Consider the following 23,857-nt stretch of genomic DNA (forward strand, 5'->3'; position numbering starts at 1 on the left):
GATATCAGTAACAATTTTTCATCTCTATATTTATATTTTATAATTTTTAAAATATATATAATTTTTTTCTTAATAACTAAACCCTAAACCGTAAAAGCCCTAAACCTAAATATTCATACTTTAATGTTTGTAAACTAAAATATGATAATATTATTAAATTTTTTAAAAAAATATTTGAACTTTATTAATAATTAAAAAAAATAATATTTTTCATAATATTATTATATGCAATCACATGAAAGACATGTGACACATCTACCAGTCATTAATAAAAGGCACTATATTAATAAATTAGTATTCTTAATAACATCATTATTTAAGAGGGGCATAGAAAATCATCCTCTACATCGTGCACTAAAGGGAAGAATAAGAAGAAATTATACAAGGAGTAAACATGCATGTGACCCTACTAGTTGGGCTTACTGTAGGGACGACTCTCATTTTTCTTTTAGTGCGTTGGTGCCATATTTAAGGATGGATAAGAAAAATTAAAAAATCGAATTAAGCAAGAAAATCAAATCAAATGAAAATGAATATTTGGTTAGTCATTTTTTTCGTTTCGATTTTGGTTCAAATTTTTTTATTTTTCTTTTATCGATTTGATCCATTCAATAACTATAATTAATCAATCCGAGCAGATATATTATAAATATATTTAAAAACTACATATTATATATAATATTATGTAAAATTTTAATAATTTAAATTTTAAAAAAATTATATTGATCTAATAGTCATGCCCAAATGATTTCTCTACGTCACTTATCCGAATACAGCAACATCATCAGAACCAAGATCGTTGTATGAATATTCTAATCCATCACACATCTAACAGAAGATTTGTCTTAAATGAAGTCTTCGCAGGGATTAAAAGCATCCATCGTCAAAATAAAAATTGCAAATCGATCAACTGTCCAAGGACTTCCTGAAATTAAGAAATAGACAACAAAGGACAAAACCTTCATCGAATGATATGAATCCATAATCAAATGAAGATCATGAAACGATCTAAAAAAATCTAAGGAGAGGATGATTCTACTGGCAGAGGCGGGAGAGCAATCTCAGATAGGGGACAGTTCTAGCGGAGAGTCCATGCGAGAAGTGACCGCACCTCGCCGGAAAAATGAGACCGCAACTAATCGCCAGCAAGAGCGAGACCATCTAAGGGGAGATCTCAGCGAGGGAGAATCAGAGGAGAGCGTGAGTGGAGCGGAGAGAAAAACTCTCTAATATCATGTTAAACAAATAAAATTATATATTCCGGAATTGATAGTATTTATACTAGTATATGAAATGAAAAATTCAACTAAATTAATAAATAAACTAATAACTGAATTAACAACTAGCTAACAACTCAAAAATACAGCATTGTTAATAGTATGAACCTAGATTAACAGATATTGCATCTAAATTTTTTTTATGAAAAAATAGAGGTAAATCACACAAGTAGTTTCACTAAATTATATTTTATTCGTTTTAAGAACGTAATTGTAAGAGTATCATATTTGAAATTTATATTTAATATAAAATTAAATTTATAAGAATCAAATAGCTACCCTCGATTTAAACTACTAAGTAGCACAGTGTTTGTGGTCGATGTAATTAATTTACCCAAATGATGATGAAATCAAACACATTAATAAATTTATATATGGCCTTAAAATAGCCAAAAAATTACAATAATATTACAGTAGTATTTTTACTGTAAAAACATTGATCTGTCTATTGATAGTAGTATTGATAATCAATAAAATATTACAGTAGTACTTGTTGTCCAAAAGGAATATCAGAAGATGGTGGGGGTGAGCTACACAATGGCACCACCCTTAACATATTCAGTGAAGGCCAAAGCAACCAGACCCAACATGGCAATTCTCCCGTTCCACAGCTCTGCGTCCGAAGTCATCACCCCCTCCGACTTGGACTGCACGCTCACCCACTTGAACAGTGGGATCAACGACGCCGGCGACAGCACCACGGTCGTCCCTACGAACCACGGGATCCAACCTTCGATATCTGCGCAAACACATCCTCACCTTCGATAGCTCCACCGCCATCGCCGCCACAATGACCTTTCCTCGACCCCTCCCCACCTCAGATTCTGGTTCCTGCCAAGGCCACGTCTCCTCCTCCACCTCTCTTGGGGCCGTGCAGTTCGCAAGACGTGGGTTCAAGCTGTCGCCGGTGCGCATGGAAAGTGTCTCATCAAGCCTTAACAGTCCCATCAAGCGAGATTTGCCTTACAAATGCAACACTTTAAATCTTGTTACTTTTTAAAATTTTTCTGAACTGAGATTACGTACGAAAAAATTTATTATTTTTAAAAATATTATTTAATATATATTTTTAAAAGAAAAGATAGATTGAGAAAAAACTCATAAAAATCCCATAATGATAAATTAATATTTATTAAGAAACTCATTATTTGAGAGGAACATAAAAAAATCACTCAACGTGATACATGCAAGGACAGGCAAGAGGGGATAAGGTTTGACAATTGTGTTGTCTTGCCCATCCCCACAAATAAAACCTCATCAAATTTTACCTACAAGATATACAAAATAAAAAAAAACAATAAATCATGTCTCTGTTATTGTTGGAAAGAAGAAAGTCTATATTGTATATTGTGTTTTTACACTGTACAAAAGGTCATCCTTTTATAGCTAAAGGAGGTAGACTACATGACAATACAAGGGTAACTTAGTAACTTAGGAAGATATGTTAACATCCCCCCTCAAATTCAAAGTGGTATCGAAGATGCCATTTGGAGTTTGCAGACTAAAGCATGATGACGACCAGGTGGATGTGCTTTCATGAAGATATCAGCCAATCGATCGAAAGAACTGACAAGAGGCGAAGTGTCCCGTCCTGAAGATGATGGCGCACAAAATGACAATCGATTTCGATGTATTTGGTGTGTTCATGAAAAACATCGTTGTGAGCAATCTGGACAGCACTATGATTGTCACAATAAAGTGGAGTGCTTGAGGGTTGAGGAACACCCATATCTTGGAGAAGCCAACGAAGCCAAAGAAGCTCAAAAGTAATATCAGCGAGAGCCCGATACTCAGCCTCAGTGCTAGAGCGAGCAACAACAGTCTGCTTTTTGTTCCGCCAAGAGATAAGAGAGTCACCAAGTAAAAAGAGAAAACTAGTGGTAGACCGACGATTAGTAGGGTCCCCTACCCAATCAGCATCTGATTAAACTTATAATATCAGGGATGAGGAAGAGGAAAAAAAAAAAGTTCATGAAATAATGTGTCATTCACATATCGTAAGATGCGGAGAACAGCTGCATAGTGAACAGAACGAGGAGCCGACATAAACTAGCTAACAACATGCACTGCATAGGCAATGTCTGGTCTAATGACAGTGAGATAAATCAAGCTCCCAACAAGCTGGCGGTAACGAGTGGCATCGAGAAGGAGCTTCCCATTAGTAGGACGAAGCTTGATGTTGGGCTCCAGCGGACTATCAGTTATCTTACAATTAGTGAGACCAGGACGTGTGAGAAGATCAGAGGCATATTTGGCTTAGGTCAAGGAGTAGCCATCAGAGGTAAGGGACACTTCTAAGTCAAGGAAGTAGCGAAGAGAACCGAGGTCTTTCATCTCAAACTGCTGACATAGAAATTGCTTAAACTCATGAATACCAGAAGTATCATCACCAGTAATGATCATATCGTCAACATAAAGTAGTAGAATAGTGATGCCACTAACAGTGTGATGGGTAAAAAGGGCAAAATCATAGGGGCTAGAAGTAAACCCAAGTTGTGCAACAGTGGAGCTGAACTTGGCAAACCAAGCATGGGGAGCTTGCTTAAGCCCATATAAAGCACAGCGGAATCGACAGACCTTGCCAAGAGAATGAGGATACCCAGGAGGGGCTGCATATGTACCTCCTCAGCTAAATCACCATGTAAGAAGGCATTCTTGACATCCATATGAAATAAAGGTCATCGTCAGGCAGAGGCAACAGCCAAAGGAGAGCGAACAGAGGTAATACGAGCAACAGGGGCAAATGTTTCCTCATAATCAATGTCATATTCTTGAGTAAAACCCTTTGCCACTAAACTAGCTTTATGTTGAACTTCAGAACCGTTGGAGTTTGTTTTCCGTTTATACACCCATTTGTTCCCAACTACAGTCTTACCAGGAGGCAGGTTAACCAGGTCCCAAGGTTGAGTTTTGTGAAGTGCGTCAAGTTCTTCAGACATAGCTTGCTGCCAAATAGGAATACAACAAGCTTCTCAATAACTGCGAGGCTCGTGAAGGGAGTCAAGAGTAGAAAAATAATGATAATCACTAAGATAGGTAGGAGGTGCCCTTACCCAACTAGAATGACGGACATCCAAAGCAAAGGACTCAGGCGAAGTGGAAGCGATGGCATGATCATCAGACGGGCCAGGTTCGGGAGCGGTAGACGTGGAAGGATCACCTGATGAGCTGTTATGACCTGCATTAGAAAAGAAAGCGAGAGAGGGATCTATGGCAGGATCAGTGAAAATGGGAGAGTATGAGGGACATTCGAAAGAAAATGGAAAGATACTAATGAACATTTTGTGTTCCCAAAACTGAACATGCTGAGAGACTCAAAGACGCTTGGCTATGGGGTCGTAGCACCGATATTCCTTGTGTTCAATGCCATAACCAAGAAAGCAACCGAGACGAGAGCGAGGTTCAAGTTTTGTATGTTCATGAGGTAGGAGCAAAACAAAGCAACAACAACCAAATACTTTGAGAAGAGAATAATTAGGTACCTTTCCATAGAGAGCCTCATATGGAGATTTATTGGAAAAAGTAGGAGTTGGAACCCGATTAATAGTGTAAACAGCAGTAATAGCAGCTTCACCCCAAAAGGATTCTAGGAGGGATGCAGAGAAGAGTTGAGAGCGAATAATGTCAAGAATGTGACAATGCTTACGTTCTGCATGGCCATTCTGTTAGGAGGTGGAGGGACAGGATCGATGGGATAAGGTGCCGGCCTCTCGAAGTTCTTTAATGAAAGGGGTAAAAGTGTATTCCAGGGCATTATCGGACCGAAAGACTTTAATGGGGCGATCAAATTGAGTTTTAATCATCTGCTTAAAGTCACGAAAAGCATTAAGTAACCCAGTGCGATAATGCAAAAGATAAATCCATGTATACTGAGAGTAATCATCAATAAAAATGACAAAGTAATGAGACCCACCCTTAGTAAGGATAGGAGCAGGTCCCCAAATATCAGAATGAACCAAATCAAAAGGTGCAGAAGACAAAGAATTATTGTCATTAAAAGGTAAAGCTTTTTATTTCCCAAGTTGACAAGGCATACAATCAAAATGTTCAAATTTAACATTTCCTAAGCAACCACTTGAAGCTAAAGACTGAACACGAGACAACGAGGTATGACCAAGACGAGAATGTCAAACACTAGAAGACACGGCAGCAGAAAGTGACGGAGGAGAACACGAACGAGGCAAGTGCAGAGATGTGAGCTCGAAAAGGCGACCAACTTTACGCCCGGTCCCAACAAGCTGACCCGTCTTTGAATCCTGCACATCATAGCCTTTGTGAGAAAAGGTTAAGATCAAACCACTTTCAACAAGTTGACCAATAGAAAGGAGATTAAGAGACAAGTTAGGCACAACATATGTGTGAGGGACAGAAAAAGTAGGAGTAGAAACATGACCAAGATGACTAACAGACATATGCGAACCATCAGCAGTATAAATTAAGGGAACAGGATTTAAAGACTGCTTATGTGTCACTAAATAGGAATCAGAGGTCATATGATTGTAACAGGAAAAATCAATAAACCAAGGTGTAGAGGTACCTATGGAGACCGATAAGGCAGTAGAAGTGCTAGATAGAACCTGGGTGACAATTGCCTCAAGGTCAGCTGCAGAAAGAGACGACAAAGGAGGTGCAGAAATTGAGGAGCTGGTGAAGACAGCAACAACAGTCTTGGAAGAGGAAGATGCCTTAGCCTTGAGAGCATCCCTAGCATCCTTGGCCTTCTTCTTATGACAATCAGAAATACGGTGACCGTTTTCCTTACAATAGTGGCACTGGCCATTGAAACGACGCGGTATAGAAGCAGCAACAACCGTAGCAGGAGTAGAGAAGCTAGTCGAAGCGGTAGCCAAGACCACATCTATAAAATGAACCTGACAAGTCTGCTGTTGTGTCTCCTTAGAAATGAGTTCTGCAAGAGAAACCTCAAGTGTAGGAAGGGGAGATCGGTGTAACAAGGAAGCTCAAGTATTCTCAAATTCATCCCTGATGTGCATTATAAAGTATAGGAACTAATGACGATCCCGATATGCAGCAAAAAGCTTAATTGACTGTTCATCAGAAAAAGCAAGGTTAGCTTGAGAAAGTTGATCCCAAATGCCACAAACCTGAGCATGAAACTCAGCAATAGACTTTCCAGGTCCTTAACGCATCTGAGAAAGCCTAGTTTCCAACTTAAACTCGAGAGTAGAATCACTGCCACAGTTGTATCGTTTTGCCAAAAAATCCCTGGCAAGTTTGGCATTACGAAACTTAGGAAGTAGATTCTGAATAGTAGGAACCAATGTATTAATAAACCAGGAATGAGGGATGTTGCAATGTGACCCCCATTGCATGACATTATTCGTGGGCCACATCATCATCGTTAATTTGATGTTTAATGACCCTGAAAATGTATATACGATTAAAGCATAATAATAATAATAATAATAATAATAATAATAATAATAATAATAATAATAATAAAATGGTGCATTTGCATGTATCTTTGCTTGCAAATGCATGAATGATTGGGTGAAATGATCACAACTAAAGTTATTAATTAATTAATTAATAATAAACAATGAGAGATTAATAACTTTTTATCCATTTTGTCAAAGGAGACCCTTTATGCTGTTAAAGGGCAAAGGTATTACTAAATTCAAATAAAAGAGAGAGAGAGAGAGAGAGAGAGAGAGAGAGAGAGAGAGAGAGAGAGAGAGAGAGAGAGAGTTGTGATATGAATCGAATAAATAGAATGCACAGCGGAATAAACAACAAGTAAATGCAAACACACAACCAGAACAAGAACAACACAAAGATTTACATGGTTTGGCAAAGCCTACATCCACTGAAGCAATGGTTACAAATTTAATTATGAAAATCACAATGTACACAATACACTTATCAAAATGATCACTCTCACTCCAATATATGCCCAGAATAACATATATAGAAGTTCCTCAGAGGTTTTCCTCCGTTGACCCAACCACATAACGCTCAAAAATTCAAAATTCATAAAAACTGCTTGCAGCCTAGGCGCCTTTCATCTACGAGTACAGGGCTTCATCGACAATCCACAGAAGAAAATTCATCGACAAGAACAGGCTTTCATCAACGAGTCCAGAACTCTGAAATTTTCCTGCTCTCCGTATTTTCTCATCGACGATTTCAGAACCTTCGTTGACGAGTCCTTTCGACGACGAACATAGGGCATTCATCGACGATCTTGTACTGTGCTGCCCTTTCATGTTTTTCCTTCTTCCTTTTTGCTTAAGAAAAATAAAGTATAAGAGTCACAAACAACAATCTCCACCTTAGCGATTATACACCCCTTAGGAGAATCCCGAAAAACATGTTTAATTGCTCCATCTTGAATTTGTAAACACTTGGTTGGGTATGTCTCCCTTCTATCACTTGAAGACATGGAGTAAGTTCAAGCAATGCTTGAACTTCTCTGAAGTAACTGATTTCGATAGAATATCCGCTGCATTTTCAGACGTGTGAACTTTCTCCAACACAAACTCACCTGAAGCAATCAATTCTCGAACCCTGTGAAACCTCACATCAGTGTGCTTGATTCTAGCATGGTATATCTGATTATTCGCCAAGTAAATGGCACTCTGACTATCACAATGCAGCACCACACCATCTTTTTGTAACCCCAGCTCTCTGACTAAACCAGTAAGCCATAAGGCTTTATTTGCAGCTTCGGCAACTGTCATATATTCCGCCTCAGTTGTGGACAATGCTACTAGAGACTATATCATGGATCTCCAACATACCGATCCTCCTACAAAGGTAAACACATATCTCGTTGTAGACCTTATGTCATCCATATCACCAGCATAATCAGCATCAACAAATCCCATAACTAAAGGACAACCCTGTTACTTGCCAAACATGATGTCATATCCCGATGTACCCCGTAAGCATCTAAGCATCCATTTGAAGACTTCACAATGTTGCCTTCCTGGATTAGAAAGAAACTTACTTACCACGCTCACTGCATGAGCCAAATCTAGCCTCGTACACACCATGGCACACATCAAACTCCCCATAGCACTAGCATACGGGACCTTTGACATGTCTCGAATTTCCTCATCCGAACTTGAGCAATCTGCAGTAAACAACTTAAAATGATTTGCTAGAGGTATACTCACTGGTCTTGCATCAGCCATGCTAAACCTCTCCAACACCTTATGCGCATAACCGCCTTGAGATAGCCATAATCTCCCTGTAGCCCTGTTTCGGCGAATCTCCATCCCAAGTATTTTCTTGACTGAATCAAGATCCTTCATGTCAAATTCCTTATACAATAGGTCCTTTAACTGATTCACCTCAGTTAAATCTCTTGCAGCTATCAACATATCGTTGACATACAATAACAAGAAAATAAGTGAGTCATCATCAAGTTTATTCACATATACGCAGCAGTCATACTCACATCATTTGTAGCCAATTTTTATCATATAGGAATCAAATTGTTTATACCATTGCCTTGGAGACTATTTCGACCCATACAGAGATTTCTTCAACCTGCAAACAAAATTTTATTTTCCTGGTTCAATGAATCCCGCCAGTCAAACCATGTAGATTTGTTCCTCCAAGTCACCATAAAGAAACGTCGTTTTCACATCTATTTGTTCCAAATGAAGATCATAATGAGCTATTAATCCCAACACAACTTTCCTGTCTTCTACAAGATCTATTCCTATACTCTAGTATTGTTTTCAGCTGTACACTAAAGTCTACAAAACCTAGTAACCTAGGCTCTAATACCATAATGTAACGCCCCGAAAATTCTAACTATGTATTTTTTTTTCTATTTTACTTAATAAACTCTGATACCACAAACTGTTAACAAAGTCAACCTAGACCCAAAGTAGGGTACCGAGGATATACTTGTTCATAAATGCATATCAAATGTGCAGCGGAAAACATGATATGCATGAACCTTATACATAATACTAGAGTCCTACTAACTTCATAATTATACATATACATCCCCAAAAATCCATAGAAATATTCTAAGGACTCACACAAAATCCCTCTTCCAACTCAAACACTTACCCTACAGTTAGGGTAGTACTAAAACCTCCTCTATCTTAGAGCTTGCTCCACTCGTCTGTCTGGGTTTCCTGAAATATTTGAATTCTGGGGTGGGACACTTCTCAGTAAGTGGAATAGATAAACATTAGTGTGTGGCACATGAGTTCTATTTTCTTATAAACATATATTAAACATAAATTTCTGTATGCATATAAATCGTTTGTCATATCTATGTAATACTGTAATTCTCCCTTGGATGGAAAACTAGTTGATATTAGGTATTACTCCCACATAATTGGGTTGTGTAGCCCGTAGGAGGGACCTAGCAAATGATTGACCTACCATGCTAAGCCAAAATTGACTCGTCTATAAGTACGATTGGCCTGCCCAGTTTGGTCCGGACTGCCAAGGGGCACACGACTACACTGGGCTTAATCGACTATCTATTCACCGACACTATCTGAGACGTGTGGTGGCACTAATCTTAACTGATAGTTACGGTACCGGGCTCTAAAACTAAACTAAGTCAATCAGATTCTGCTTTCATATAGTACATTTCATAAATAACTGTAATATAAATGTTTCATGGTTCTGTGTAAAATCTGTCATAATAATGTTTCTGAATAAACTGGTATAAATATATCTAGTCACGACATTTGAGCCGGCTGAAATATCACGACATCTAACCCAGCTGAATTATCACGGCATCTGGGTCGGCTGAATTATCACAATTTATTCAAAATATCATAAGTTCTATAATATTTATAGATTTTATAAAAATTCGTTATAAAATAACATGTTTGTTCTATGTAACCATAAAATAATCTGACATGCTAATATCTGCAATAAAGTACTTATACTCATGCCACACAAGTGAGTGATATTCTATAATATGCTGACTGTTTAGGAAGATTATATTTTTCTGAAAAATAACAATAAATCTATTTCCAGGGTTTTCTTAGTTCAAACATCAAATTTCCAAAAAACTTGCATTAATTCATATATACAATTTCTGAATCAAATATTATATTTGAAACGGTAAACTTTTGGAAAATACCTGACATAATCTATCCCCTTACCTGTTTCTTAAAACTATGCCTGCAGGAAATGTGACATCCCGAAACTCGCCAAGTGGGGCCCGGGTGCCACGTGTTCCAATTACCTGCATCTGATACCATAATTAATATACACGCAGCGGAACATAAATAAATAACCTCAAATAAATACCAGAGTCCTATATAACAACCCAAAAATGAAAACTACAACATCTAGATATCCATATCCACAACCAGCATTTAAAACATAACCCATTACAAATATATATCTGTATATATATACCAGTATCTCACAATACCCAAAAAAAAAAAAAAAACCACCAAATACAATCCTAGCCTAGGCCTTCAAACCTGGTCTCTAAAAGAACTTGAAAAATTGTTAATCCACTAGGGTGAGACACTTCTCAGTAAGGGTGGAATAAATTATAACTGTAACACCCTGACCCCGAGGGGCTTGGGATATTAACTTTTTACTACTAATTTACAGCATAAGCAAAATAAACTCAATTATTATTAAACCAAAGCACTAATTATCCATATTACAATCATTTATTTCAAAAAAAGAAAAATTTCACAACATAAATATCTGATATCATACTAATATTTCTAAACAAATCTTTATTTTTCTATCCCCACCCGCATGCTTGCTAAGCCTAATTTCCAACATGCTCTTCAGAGTTATCTGAAATAAAAATATGATTGAAGTGAGACGACGCTCAGTAAGTAAATAAGATTATTATTAGTGTGTGGCTAAAATGAGCTTTTTAAAAAAATTTCATAAAACAATATTTAATACTATAATTTCAAAATTTCTTTTAGAATAAATATAAATTTAAAAATTTCTACATAAAACTTTTGTTATCAATTACAACAGTAAAATTTTATAATTATATACTATAACTATTAAATTAAACTTTTAACTTTAAAACTGTATGAACATTTAATGATAAACATACATATACTTTTCTTTATACGTTTTCCTTAGATCGTCATTTAAGCACCAAAATGATCATTTTCACGTAAACTTACACTTTTCCTTCAAATCATCAGTAACTTTGTACACATAATTAAATATGTATAAACATATATATATATATATATATATATATATATTATAAAAAAAACCACTCTTAGGCCTATTTGTCGTAAGTCATGTTTACCCCCATGACTGAGTTGTGCGGTCCGAAGACTAGACTTAGCTGGCTGGCCGACCAAACTAAATCAACGTACGTAAACTTTAAGTGAGATTTTCCTTATTAAGTCCTGGTCCGGAACCAAGTGTGCACTCAAGAGAAATCCACTAACATAAATAACCACTCTGTAAAGAGTGTGGGTGCACTCTGATCCATTTAAACTTTAAGCTGCGGTACCGAGCATCCGTAACTTTGAACTTTCGTTGCCATAAGGGGTTCTAAAATCATCTTATTATAATTTATGCAATTTAAAATAATATCGTGAAAATCTCATCTTTACTCATATTTACATAAAAAATGTAACGTAAAAATAAACTCATGCCACACAATTTTTTTGTGTTAAAAATATATATAATTTTATTTTTGAATAGAAAGAAATGCTGAAAATTTACTCGAGGAGATTAGAACATTTCTTAACCCAAAAATAGATGCAAGTATATTAAAGATAGAACTGGTATAATCAAATACGCGTAAAAATAAACTCATGGAAATTTTGTGAACTAATTAACATAATTGAAATTTACTTATAAAATAAACTCGGGTATGAATTTTAAATAAAAAAAAACTAACATAATCAAAATTTACTTACCTTCTTCCTTACGAACACTGTAACTATCTCTAAGAAATGAGATCAGAAAGAGTGGGTGATTGAGAATTTATTCAAAAATTCTCTCCACCACAAATTCTTTCACTCACTAATCCTTCTCTTCCTTGAAAAATTATTGTGAAAAATGTAGGTTGAGAGCTCCCTATTTATAGGAAAATTTTGGGGAAGAAATGAAATTTATTAAAGTGTGGGGAGATGGGTGAAATTATAATTTTTTTAAAATTAAAGAATGGGCAAGGGATGGGCAAGGTATGGGTTGAGTATGGGATGGGGATGGAGGCCATGTGGGAGTGTTTGCCACCATTCCCATTAAATAAATTTTTAATTAATCACTTACCTAATTAATTAGTCAATTAGTTAATTAATTATTTTATTATTTTTCTTAATCATTATTATCATTGTTTTTACTTTTAAACTATTTTTAGTATTTATTTATTTTATTATTTATTTTTGAACAAAAATTAAATTTGAATTTTGAAAACTCATGTGGGCCCCACACAACTTCGAGACTCGAATGGATCCTACGTAATTCGAATAACTCTTATACGATTTTATGCATCCTACATAACTTTGAAACTCGTGTAAACCTCCATACGGCTTCGGGACTCATGTGGTCCCCACACAGTCTTGTGGGCCCCGCATAGGATACCTATATTATTATTATTATTTTATTATATATTTTTACAAATTATATTAATTAAAACATTATTTTATGTACTTATTTACATATATAAACAGTGTCTTGTGGCTCCGGGACTCATGTGGACCCCACATAGTCTTATGGGCCCCACATATGATACCTATATTATTATCATCTTATTATGTATTTTTACAAATTATGTCTGTCAAAACACTATTTTATGTATATATACTTGTTTACGTGTACAAATAGTGTCTATCCTGTTTATCTTATGAAATTCCATTTTGACCAAGCCGACCTCCAGGGAGCGACTGAGCCGCAATGGTCTCTGAGCACTCGCTAAGACAAGGTCTTTCTTAGGCATCAAACATGGAATCAAGGATCCTACAGAAAAACACTTTAGTATTGAGATTAACTTAATGACCATTTTTAGTATTTTATTATTATTGTACTTTAATTATATAAATATATATATATATATATATATATTTGGGTCATCACAATAACAGTGTGTGAAAAATGAGTTTTAATATTTACATATCAAAATAAACTATTTCTCACATAATATCAATAACAACTGAGAAAATGTATCATTAATAACATTCCCGATATCTAATGTCATACACACATCCAATATGCACAAGTACATAATTTTTATGCAGGCGAAAGTCCCCAAGGATAGGAAAGATTACCCGCCCATACAAGTAGCTTCCCTCTGCTTTGGTACTAAAAACTACCTTCCAGAGCACTCACCTTACTCAGTAAGCCCTCAGGTGAAATATTACCTCGCCGCCAATACACACATCTTTATTATTTTAAAGGTCAAGGTTCCCAAGGATCGGGATGTCTACCCGCCCATACAAGTAGCATCCCTTTGTACTGATACCAAGAAACGACCTAGCAGAGCACTCGCCTTTCTCAGCAAGCCCCCGGTGGTATGTTTACCTCGCCGAATGCACACACATGCATTCACAATATGCTATACCATTACTATTTTGTTTTAATTAAATTCACATGCACAACACATCCACACAAGAATCACGCAACTTATACTTCGTCTTCCAATGTCCTCAGTACGTGGCCCACACAGAGCAACTGCGTACATATCAGTACGTGGCCCACACAGGCACCAACGTACTTCTTATCAACACGTAGCCCACACAGGCACCACTGCCCACACAGGGTACATAACATGACCCATACAGGTGTCATTATCCACACAGGATATAGCGTGGCCCACACAGGTACCACAATTCATCAATATTCAATCCCCATGATGTACCCGTCATACATCAGTAGAACAAGCTCCTCGACTTGCCAATGTCTTACCTTATATAAATGACAATATGACAAACTCCTTGACCTGTCAACGTCATATCATGATTTATATCTAGGAAATATAATAACCTCCTCATGCCAACATTATATTGAGATGCATACGAATAACCAAACCAGTTAGTTCACACAGACGCATCAATGCATTTCCACACAGGATTCCTATAAAGTCCTGAAAAATTAAAATAATTAAAATAATTAGAAAATAATAATAATAATAATAAATGAACATATAAAAGAAATAGTATGAAAAAAAATAAAAATATATATAAAATAAAATAAAATTAGACTAAGTATTAATTAGTTAATTAATTAAATATTATTTAATTGAATTAATAAATTAATTAAATGTTATTTAAATAAATTAATTAAGTAAATTATATAATGGGTATATATATATATATATATATATATATATATATATATATAAAGATATTGTATATATATATGATTAAAGTAATAAGTATGTATATAATATAATAATTTAAGATAGAATTAAGTGAATTGGATTTCAATTTGAAATCCAATTCAATGTCCTGCTCCCCCCCCCCCCCTTCTCTGCAATTGCCTCTGCAATTGTTCCTGCCTCCTGTGCAGCACGCTCACCTCCATCTTCTGTCTCTCTTCTTCTCTCAATTTCTCGGTGAATTTGCAACGGATCAGGAAACGGAAGGTGTCGTTGGAGTTCTGGTTCCGCTGCCGACATTTCTATTGGAGCATATTGGTCGTGGGAACGATTTAGGCACTGCTCTTGGGGAAAGGTAATTTTTCCCCATTTTCTTAATTTTGCTTTAAATCTACTGTTAAATCGGCGAACGGGTACCACCACGTGGTCCTAATCGTCGTCGTCATCATTTTGACGTAGGTAATTTTTCAATTGGGATTTTCTAGACCCTACTCCAAAGCGAGAGTGGGATTTGGGAAATTTGGCAAATTAATTAAATTTGCGGGTATAACTGTAAATTGAAAATTTTGATCTTAGAAAATATTTAAATAGTACATTATTTAGAAATAATTTAAATGGAATTAGGGTTTTTGAATTAGGGCTCGGGTAAGCGCCGCGGGTGTAATTTTGGGCCCCGCGGGCATAATTTAGAAAATTAAGTGGGAGTGTTAAATATTAGTTTAAATGTTAATTTGAAGTGTGTGGAGCCTAAGGAAGGCTAGATGGGTAGTATTTTGCGAAAATGAATTAATTAATTTTGGAAATTTGGTAATTTGATTATATTTAAGGATATATTTAATTATTTAGAATTTATGGGCCTAGAAATTATTAAAATAATATTTTATTCAGGAATAATTTATTGGAACTAAGAATTTAATTTCAGGATCCGGATGAACGCCACAGGCATCTTTTCGGGGTCCCTGTTGGCGTAGTTCAAGAAACAAGGTAAAGGGAAAAATATATATTAAATCAGAATTTTTATGAATTTAATGAAAAAATAAATTGTGTTATATGTACGTGTATATGTTTCGATATGGGTAAAATGCCAACTGTTTAAATTATATTTCTTTCGAGTTTAGGGTTGTTTATTAGATATATATATATATATATATATATATATATATATATATATGCGAAAATGAACTGATGAAAGTGGGAAATATTTTCAGGATAATTAAGTAAGAAATGAAAGGTATTTTCAGCATATAAACATTAAATGTTGGTTGGCTTATTTTATAGGCATTGTATGAATTTTATTATTAAATTGTGTGGCATGAGTAAAATAGAATTTTGTATGAAATTATGTTTTATATACGAGGTGCAAGATATACAGAAAATGAAATGAGCATGAAAATGATATATGAAATATGCTACATGTGAGTGTTAATACAATCATTGAAACAACCATGGCTGAAAAGATGCCCACCACGGCTGAAAGGATGCCGAAGCTAACCAATCATGGCTGAAAAGATGCCGACCACGGCTGAAAGGATGCCGAAGCTAACCAACCACAGCTGGAAAGATGCCGAGTATTTATGAATTAAAATAAAAATGAGTATGAAATCAAAATGAAATGTGAAATGTGAATAGATGTGTATGATTGAATAATGATAAAAATAATGATGTATTATGATATTAGAAGTATTTATGTATGTAAAACATGTTACGTTTGGGCGGGGCGCACTATTCGCCTGAGGGCTTGCTGAGTAAGGCGAGTGCACTAGTAGCTTCAGATGTGGCAGTAGCTGCATTACGCACTAGGGCAGAGGGAACCTACTTGTATGAGCTGGTTGGATTCCCTATCCTTAGGGCCTTCGCTGGTAAACTATTGTTGAACTGTGTGGGTACGAGATTAATCTACCACTTGAGAGCTTACTGAGTAAGGTGAGTGCTCTGATATGTTTTAATTGTGACTTTAGGGTTACCTAAGTATCAGAGCAAAGGGGTGCTACTTGTATGGGCGGGTAATCACCCATATCCTTAGGTAATCTCGTGGGTTAAATATTTGCATGTGATTGTTTAGGTTCAGAAAATGATTTCAATATTATATGATGATTTGCAAATGAAATAAAAATGATATCTATCTATCTCATGTTGGCCACATGCTGTTTTAATATGTATATTTCTTCCCTTACTGAGATGTGTCTCATCCGAATATGATTACTTCTTTTTCAGGACATCCTCGAGGACGAGCCTAAGGAGCTCGAGGGTATTTAGCATTTTGAGGGACTTAAAGAGAAAGGATATATTTTCAAAACACTTTGGGGGAATGTAAATATTTATGTTTTAAGTTTTTATGTTTTAAGCCTGTTGAGAACAGAATGGTTGTGAAAATACTGAAATGCTTTTGGAGATGTATGTATATATGGGAATGCAGGTGTTGGATGGATACTTTAGATTATAGATAGAAATTAGTAAACTCTGGTATTGTGTTATATGGAGATTTTGTTATGTTTTCCGTTGCGTATGTTAGGTTAATTATGGATTATCAAGGATTTTATCCGGTATAACGCGCCGGACTCGGGTTTAAAGGGTTCGGAGCGTTACAATTCCAACAGATCAATTCATTTTCGACACAGTATCTAACAGATCAATACATTTTCACACAAGAGTCAAACATAACAATTCATTCATCATGTCATAATCATTTCAAACATCTTCACAAGCAAACCCAAATACCACAGTAATTTATATTCAATTTATTAGGAAAAATTACTCCCATGTCACACGAATTTAATATCATATGCAATTATCCCAAATATAAACCTTAAACAAAATCATCATTTTTTAGTACTCGGACAGTTCTAAAAATCATATAGATAAATAATAAATTTCATACGCTCATAAATAACCTGTTCACCTTAATAAAATATTGATATAATTTTATTCCCCCTTACCTAATTTCCTGAACCACGCCTGTAGAGCTCCTAAGATTATATCCGCAGCACTCAACCAAGCCCTGATTCAATCAAATAAACCGCAGTAAAATATTATTTTAACATTTCCCCAATTACAACAATTAAATACCAATTAATTTCTAAATAACACATTTATTCCAGTTTTGGGGCTATGGCTATAATGATTCCATGAGAAATCCGCTCCGCTAGATTTGTAGAGAATCATTCATAGATTCTCGTGGTGGTGTTCGATCGTCCATTTGACTTAAAATTTAAGAAAAATTGAGGTAAGAAAGAGAATTTGGCTTACCCCAAGAGATATGCCCACATTACTCCTACGACAAATCCACTTCGGTAGATATGTCGGTGGTGAAGAATGGAGTTCAGTGGTATTTTTGGATTTTCAATTGGGCGAGAATCCGCCGTGAAATCGTAGAGAGAGAGCAGTGGAGAGTGTGAGGTGAGAGAATTTTTTTTTTTTTTTCTTTCTTTCCCTTTCCTTCCTGTTCTGCACCAGCATGAAAAGTAGTTTTTTTTTTGTTTTCTTTCCTCTTCCTACCTCCGTTTTGTTCCAGGTGCTTCCAGAGGAAGCTAAACATTAAGTTTTTTTTTTTTTTTTCCTACTTGGTTCAGAGACTTAACAACTAAGTCTTCTTTTTTTTTTTTGCCCTTTATCCATGCTTTTACCTTTATATATACTTATATATATATATATATATATATATATATATATATCCTTATATGTATTTAAATATACATATATATATATATATGTATACCCAAAATCCTCAAATTTTTTAATTTAATTAATTTTCTTAATAATAATTAATTAATTAATAATAATAAATTTTTTTAATTATTATTATTTTTTTTTTGGTCGTTATAGGGAATCCAATACTATGCTCGTGGCGCCCGTACAAAGCCTATATCCATAAACCCTAATTCAATCAAGTTAACCCTAGAATAACAGTCATTCAACATACATAAGTCCACATATTACCAATAACTAGCTAAACTTTTAAAAATAACCTCCTTATCCTAATTTTGGAATGGTGCCTGAAATGGCCAATTCAAAAAATTACTCTTGTTAAACAGCAGAGAATCACCGTTGGGATCTTGAAATCACGTTTATTAACTGATTCAGGCTAAAATCAGGCGAGAAATCGAGGAGAGAAGGAGGGAGAGCCACAACCCTAAAAGAGAGAAAGAGGAAATTTTGATTTTTCCTTTCAGAAAATGAATTGTAAGATTTACATATAAGCTACTGACAAACAAAACCGTCAACGGTTTTCTCAAAACTGTCGATGGTTTGGGTTTTAATTATTCTGTTTTTTGTCGTTTTACTGTTACTGGGCTGCAGTTACTCAAACCATCGACGTTATTCTGAGCTCCTACAAAACTGTCGACGATTTGGTCTATACCAAACCATTTTCCCTCTGTTCCTTTGTTTTTCTTATTATTCCTATGTTACGAGTCTCTACAATATATATTATCATCCTATTCTAATGACAATAATAATGAGTGAATGAATTTAAAAGTGAAGGGATTAAAATTATTTTACTTTTAATAGTATAGGGACTAAGTTACAACTTCTCTACACACATAAAAATTGAACATGTAATTATAGAAAGATTGGACGTCATTGAATCATACATTTGAGATTGTGTTCTATGAATTGTATAATCCCTTTAGTAGACAACTGTTAGAAGTATTGGCTTGAGTAGTACAAATATTTGATTTTGTTCATATTCAAAGCATGACCTCATTGTAGATACATCCACCAATATCAATTTTGCTTTCTTCTTCTTCTTTCTAAATTTCTTTGTAATTTGGGGTAAACCCTCAAAAGTTCTTTGGTACTTGATTAGATGTTTGAATGGGGAAATAAAAGGAATTCAATTATTCCTCTTTCTTTCAAATGATTAAGTGAATCATATTGACAATACAAAATGATGGTCTTGAACTACTTCTATTGTAACATATTCACATTTGAATAAAAAATAATTTAGAGAAAACAAAGATCCACATATATATTTTTCAAAACAATAATAATGTTAAAATATTATTTTAAAAAATTATTTTAAGCCTATTAAAAACTTAAATTATAGAACAAAAAATAATTTTTTTTTCTTATTTCGTATTTCATCTCAAGTCATAACTATTTAATTGAGATTAATTAAATTTCCCCGAAGAGCAAGTATTGTCCCTCTACATCCCCACTAATTAATTGTGTTCCCTTGAAAACAAAATTAATTAATGAATTAACTAATAAACTAGGAACATGGAGCTAAAATCCAAAGCATCACAGTCAGATGATACACAGTAACACAATCGCCGAATTCAAAAAAGTATAAAAAATGATTTAGACGATTGACCAGGGACCAGTGGACCCACCCATGCTTCCCACCACCGGGCGGGCCAAATATTGGACCCATTTTTTCCATTGGCTCTATCCATCGCCTCTATATAAGAAGACGACGCAGCACACTGGAAACCTGTAGAAGAAATTGAATCATTTCTTTTTCTCTGCTGCATAAACATATCACGAAGAATGGAGCAGAAATCGATGCATTTCGTTCTTGTGCACGGGGCGTGCCACGGAGCGTGGTGTTGGTACAAGCTGAAGCCGCGGCTAGAGTCCGCCGGCCACCGGGTCACCGCACTGGACCTGGCGGCGTCCGGCATCGACACCCAGACCATCGAAGAGCTCACCTCCCTGGCCGACTACTCCCGGCCGCTGATGGAGTTAATGGCGGCGATTCCTCCCGGTGAGAAGGTGATTCTGGTGGGCCACAGCCTGGGAGGCCTCAACTTGGCCCTTGCCATGGATCACTTTCCCGATAAGATCTCCCTCGCCGTTTTCTTGACGGCGTTCATGCCGGATTCCGTGCACCGGCCGTCTTACGTTCTCGAACAGGTATTCCATAAAAATGAACATATGTGCCGTATTATTTAATATTTTAATAATAAAAATATTGAGTAAAAATTGTTTTACTATTTCTTATTGCCAAATATAATTGTTCTTATAGCTTGGAAAGTCAGATTAGAAATATAATAATTTAAGTATGATAATTATCATATTTTTACTTTTTTTAAAAAAATATTTTACCTTGTTTTTTCAATTATTTTATTACATTTATATGTTATTTGATTTAAGATAAAAAGGAGCATTGCCCAATGAAAATTTTAGCTTTTTCGTTTCAAAAATATTAACCAGATGGATTGAGAGTTTACGTTTTTTTTTTTTTTTATCCTATTTTTAATTTTTGTTTATGAATTTTATTTTCATAATTTATAATAAAGGTAAAATACACTAACTTTACGTAAGATTTGACAAAAAGATACTAACTTTCTCGGAGATTTTGAAAATTCTAAAAATCTCTCTTGTAATTTCAAGAATTTTAGGAACTTTTTTTCTGAAATTTTTCAAAAAGACCCAAATTCTTCTTATATTTTATGAAAAGACAAGTCCTTTAAAAAAAATTATGTATCTTTTTGACAAATTGTAATTCAAAAATTAATATTTCTCAACCTTATTATTTTAAAAAAAACCTCAACTTCACGAAAATTTTTTAAATAATATCATTAATATGTTAATTTCATAAAAATCATATTTTAAAACTAATAGATAATGCAATTTATTACTGATAGCTGCATAAACTATTAATAAATAAAACTAATCAATCCTTGGCTTGTTGGCCACTTCCTACATTTTTTATTTGTGAAAAATGGATCATGGTTACTCCTGTAGTAGTAGGGAAAAACTACCCTCAGGGTGTGGTTCAGGTGGTAGTGCGGGCTGTGGGAGTACCTTTCACGAGTTCAGGTATTCAAATCCTCTCGAGTTCTTTTCCTCCCCTGAGCTCCTGAATTTACCCTCAATTTGGATTTGTAGGATCAACTTCAAGAGATGCAGGATTAGTCACGTGAATCGTAAAACGGACACGTGGATACTTAGTGCATAATCTAAAAAAAAAAAAAAAAAAGAATTAGGGCTGCATGATGTCACATGGCACTCACTAAATGACGTCACATTGTCCTTGTAGACAGCGAGCAGTGACCCGCACAAAATCGCCCGCATGTGATTTACTTGTATGTGAATAAAAAATAGTGTGTTCAATTCCAATCTAAGAATGTATATATATATATAAAATCAATTTTTGGATATTACGACCACAAAGTGAAAAATAGTGTGTTCACTCACTTGATGTTATGCTTTCTCTTTTCTCTACTTAAGTTTTCGCAGAAGGTTTCAAAAGAGTATTGGTTAGACACTCAATTTTTATCTTACGGCACTTCCGAAAAGCCCCTCACATCGATGTTTTTCGGTCCAAAATTCTTACGATCCAACCTCTATCAACTATGCTCGGACGAGGTAACTAATTGATATCCCTAATCGTATGTGCGAATTTTTATAATAGCTAATTTAATTAATTTTCCTGATTAAATTTATATTACTTATGGTGCATTAATGTAGGATTATATGCTTGCAAGAATGTTGTCAAGGCCAGGATCGTTGTTTGTGGAGGATCTATCGAAGGCAAAGAATTTCTCGAGCGAAGGATTTGGAGCAGTGAAGAAAGCATATGTAGTTTGCACCGAAGATAAGGGCATATGGGAGGAATTTCAACGGTGGATGATAGAGAATGGTGGAGCAGGAATAGAAGTGGAGGTGATGAACGGTGCTGATCACATGCCTATGCTTTCCATGACCCAAGAGCTCTGCAATCGTCTCTCTCAAATTGCAGCAAAATACGCATCTACTACTTAAGTATTAAATTTTAAATTACACTAGAATATTATATTATATTAAGGGACATCTAAATTAACAATTATAATATGACTTTTTGTACTTTAATATGGAAGTCTCAAGTTCTATCAAGAGCGAAAGGAAAGTAAGACATGAGATGGGTTACTTTTTGTACAATTCAAATCCTAAGCCTTGGCCCAATTATTATTATTATTTCTTTTGATCGATTAGTGCTTTATTTCAAGTTTGAATTATGAAAGCAGTTAATAATGTTGGTATGTGTTATAGTAATATAGTTGTCTATTATTAATAATAGTGTGACAGTGATACTGGACCACATTTCCTTACTTTTAAATTTTCGTCAAGTCGTTTCATGATGTATGTTTGACAGAAAGAGGTCTTCATGATTAGTCGGGTTGAATTAGCTTTACAATTTCAATTTGTTCAATTTTAACAGTTTGAGAAAATTTTAATTTTAAATCAAATTTTGTGGGTAGCATGAATTTGATTGTTAGGCGGATTGAATTGGATTAATGATTTAACTTTTTTAACATTACCACAATAAGAATAAGACTGAAAATATAAAAATTAAAATATGTCAATCTCATAGTCCATTCATATGCATTCCCTTCATAAGTCCTCAGTAATTGAAATCGATGTTGATAATTATAATTTTTTTTTTTTTTTACAGAGATCCATTAGAAGTTGTCGGATTGGTTTAGGTGGATTAGACAGTGAACTCACAAATCAATCTGTACAATTGGGTTTTACAAAATGCGAAACTACCAGTCAACCAATAAACCATTTGAAATCAATTTGTGGATTGGTCATTGTGGGAGTATATGGCTCATATTAAGTGGACATTGAAAGGAAGGTGTTTTCCCAAGAGAAGGAGGTGAATTAAAATTTTAAATTTTCTTTATACCCTCTTTAATTAATTCTTTCTTAACTCTTTTCAGTTTCAGTAAATACACATGTAAAGTTGATTTACAATCACAAGTTTAGCTGAAAATTAATTTAGTTAAAGCCTTTATGAATGAATATACCAATTTGAATATTCCTTTCAGCAATTTAATTCAGCCCAACCAAGATAACCAAAATAAGATTCACAATATAAAATGTTTTCAACAATGCCTCCACAATTTAGTAATTTAGTAAGCCAATGTTGAATGTAAGTATATAGCTGATAAATGCCTTGTATTAATACACTTTATTTCTCAATATGAAGCGCAATAGAAATTTTCAATCACTCTTTCCAAAACTCAGACTTTAAACAAACTCTCACCTAATGAGTCTTAGGTGTTTAATTAGTCAACGTACTCCCTTATAGTTTCCGCAATAAGAATTGATTAACCAACATACTCCCTTTTAGTTTCCGCAATCCCAAAGTCAAATTAATTTTCAGTTTATTTAATATCCAATATATGAGCTAAAAATTAAATATCCAACCACGCAATTTATATGAGCTGAAAATTAAATGAGAGTAGGGAAGAGAGTGACACCACGAGTTTTATGAGATTCGGCTATACCTGCCTACGTCCTCGCCTTAGGCAACACATCTAAGGATTCAACTATACCACTCCTTTACGAGTAGGAGCAACCTTACACACTCCTTTGCGGGCAGGAGTAG

At 34.9% G+C, this 23,857-nt stretch overlaps 1 protein-coding gene across 2 annotated transcripts; it reads left to right on the plus strand.

Moving 5' to 3' along the window:
• The first annotated feature begins 19,928 nt into the window (after nucleotides 1-19,928).
• Nucleotides 19,929-22,452, plus strand: LOC131146059 (salicylic acid-binding protein 2-like). Of its 2 annotated transcripts, none has more exons than XM_058095341.1 (3): nucleotides 19,929-20,394; nucleotides 21,715-21,852; nucleotides 21,955-22,452. In XM_058095341.1, exons 1-3 carry the CDS (start codon nucleotides 20,029-20,031, stop codon nucleotides 22,246-22,248), a joined length of 798 nt encoding a protein of 265 aa, XP_057951324.1. In that variant the 5' UTR covers nucleotides 19,929-20,028; the 3' UTR covers nucleotides 22,249-22,452. The 2 variants fall into 2 exon arrangements, with proteins under 2 accessions (XP_057951324.1, XP_057951332.1); XM_058095349.1 differs by having other exon boundaries at nucleotides 19,955-20,394; nucleotides 21,724-21,852.
• The last annotated feature ends 1,405 nt before the right edge of the window (nucleotides 22,453-23,857 follow it).

Source organism: Malania oleifera, chromosome 1, assembly GCF_029873635.1.
Source record: "Malania oleifera isolate guangnan ecotype guangnan chromosome 1, ASM2987363v1, whole genome shotgun sequence".
NCBI classification, from domain to species: domain Eukaryota; kingdom Viridiplantae; phylum Streptophyta; class Magnoliopsida; order Santalales; family Ximeniaceae; genus Malania; species Malania oleifera.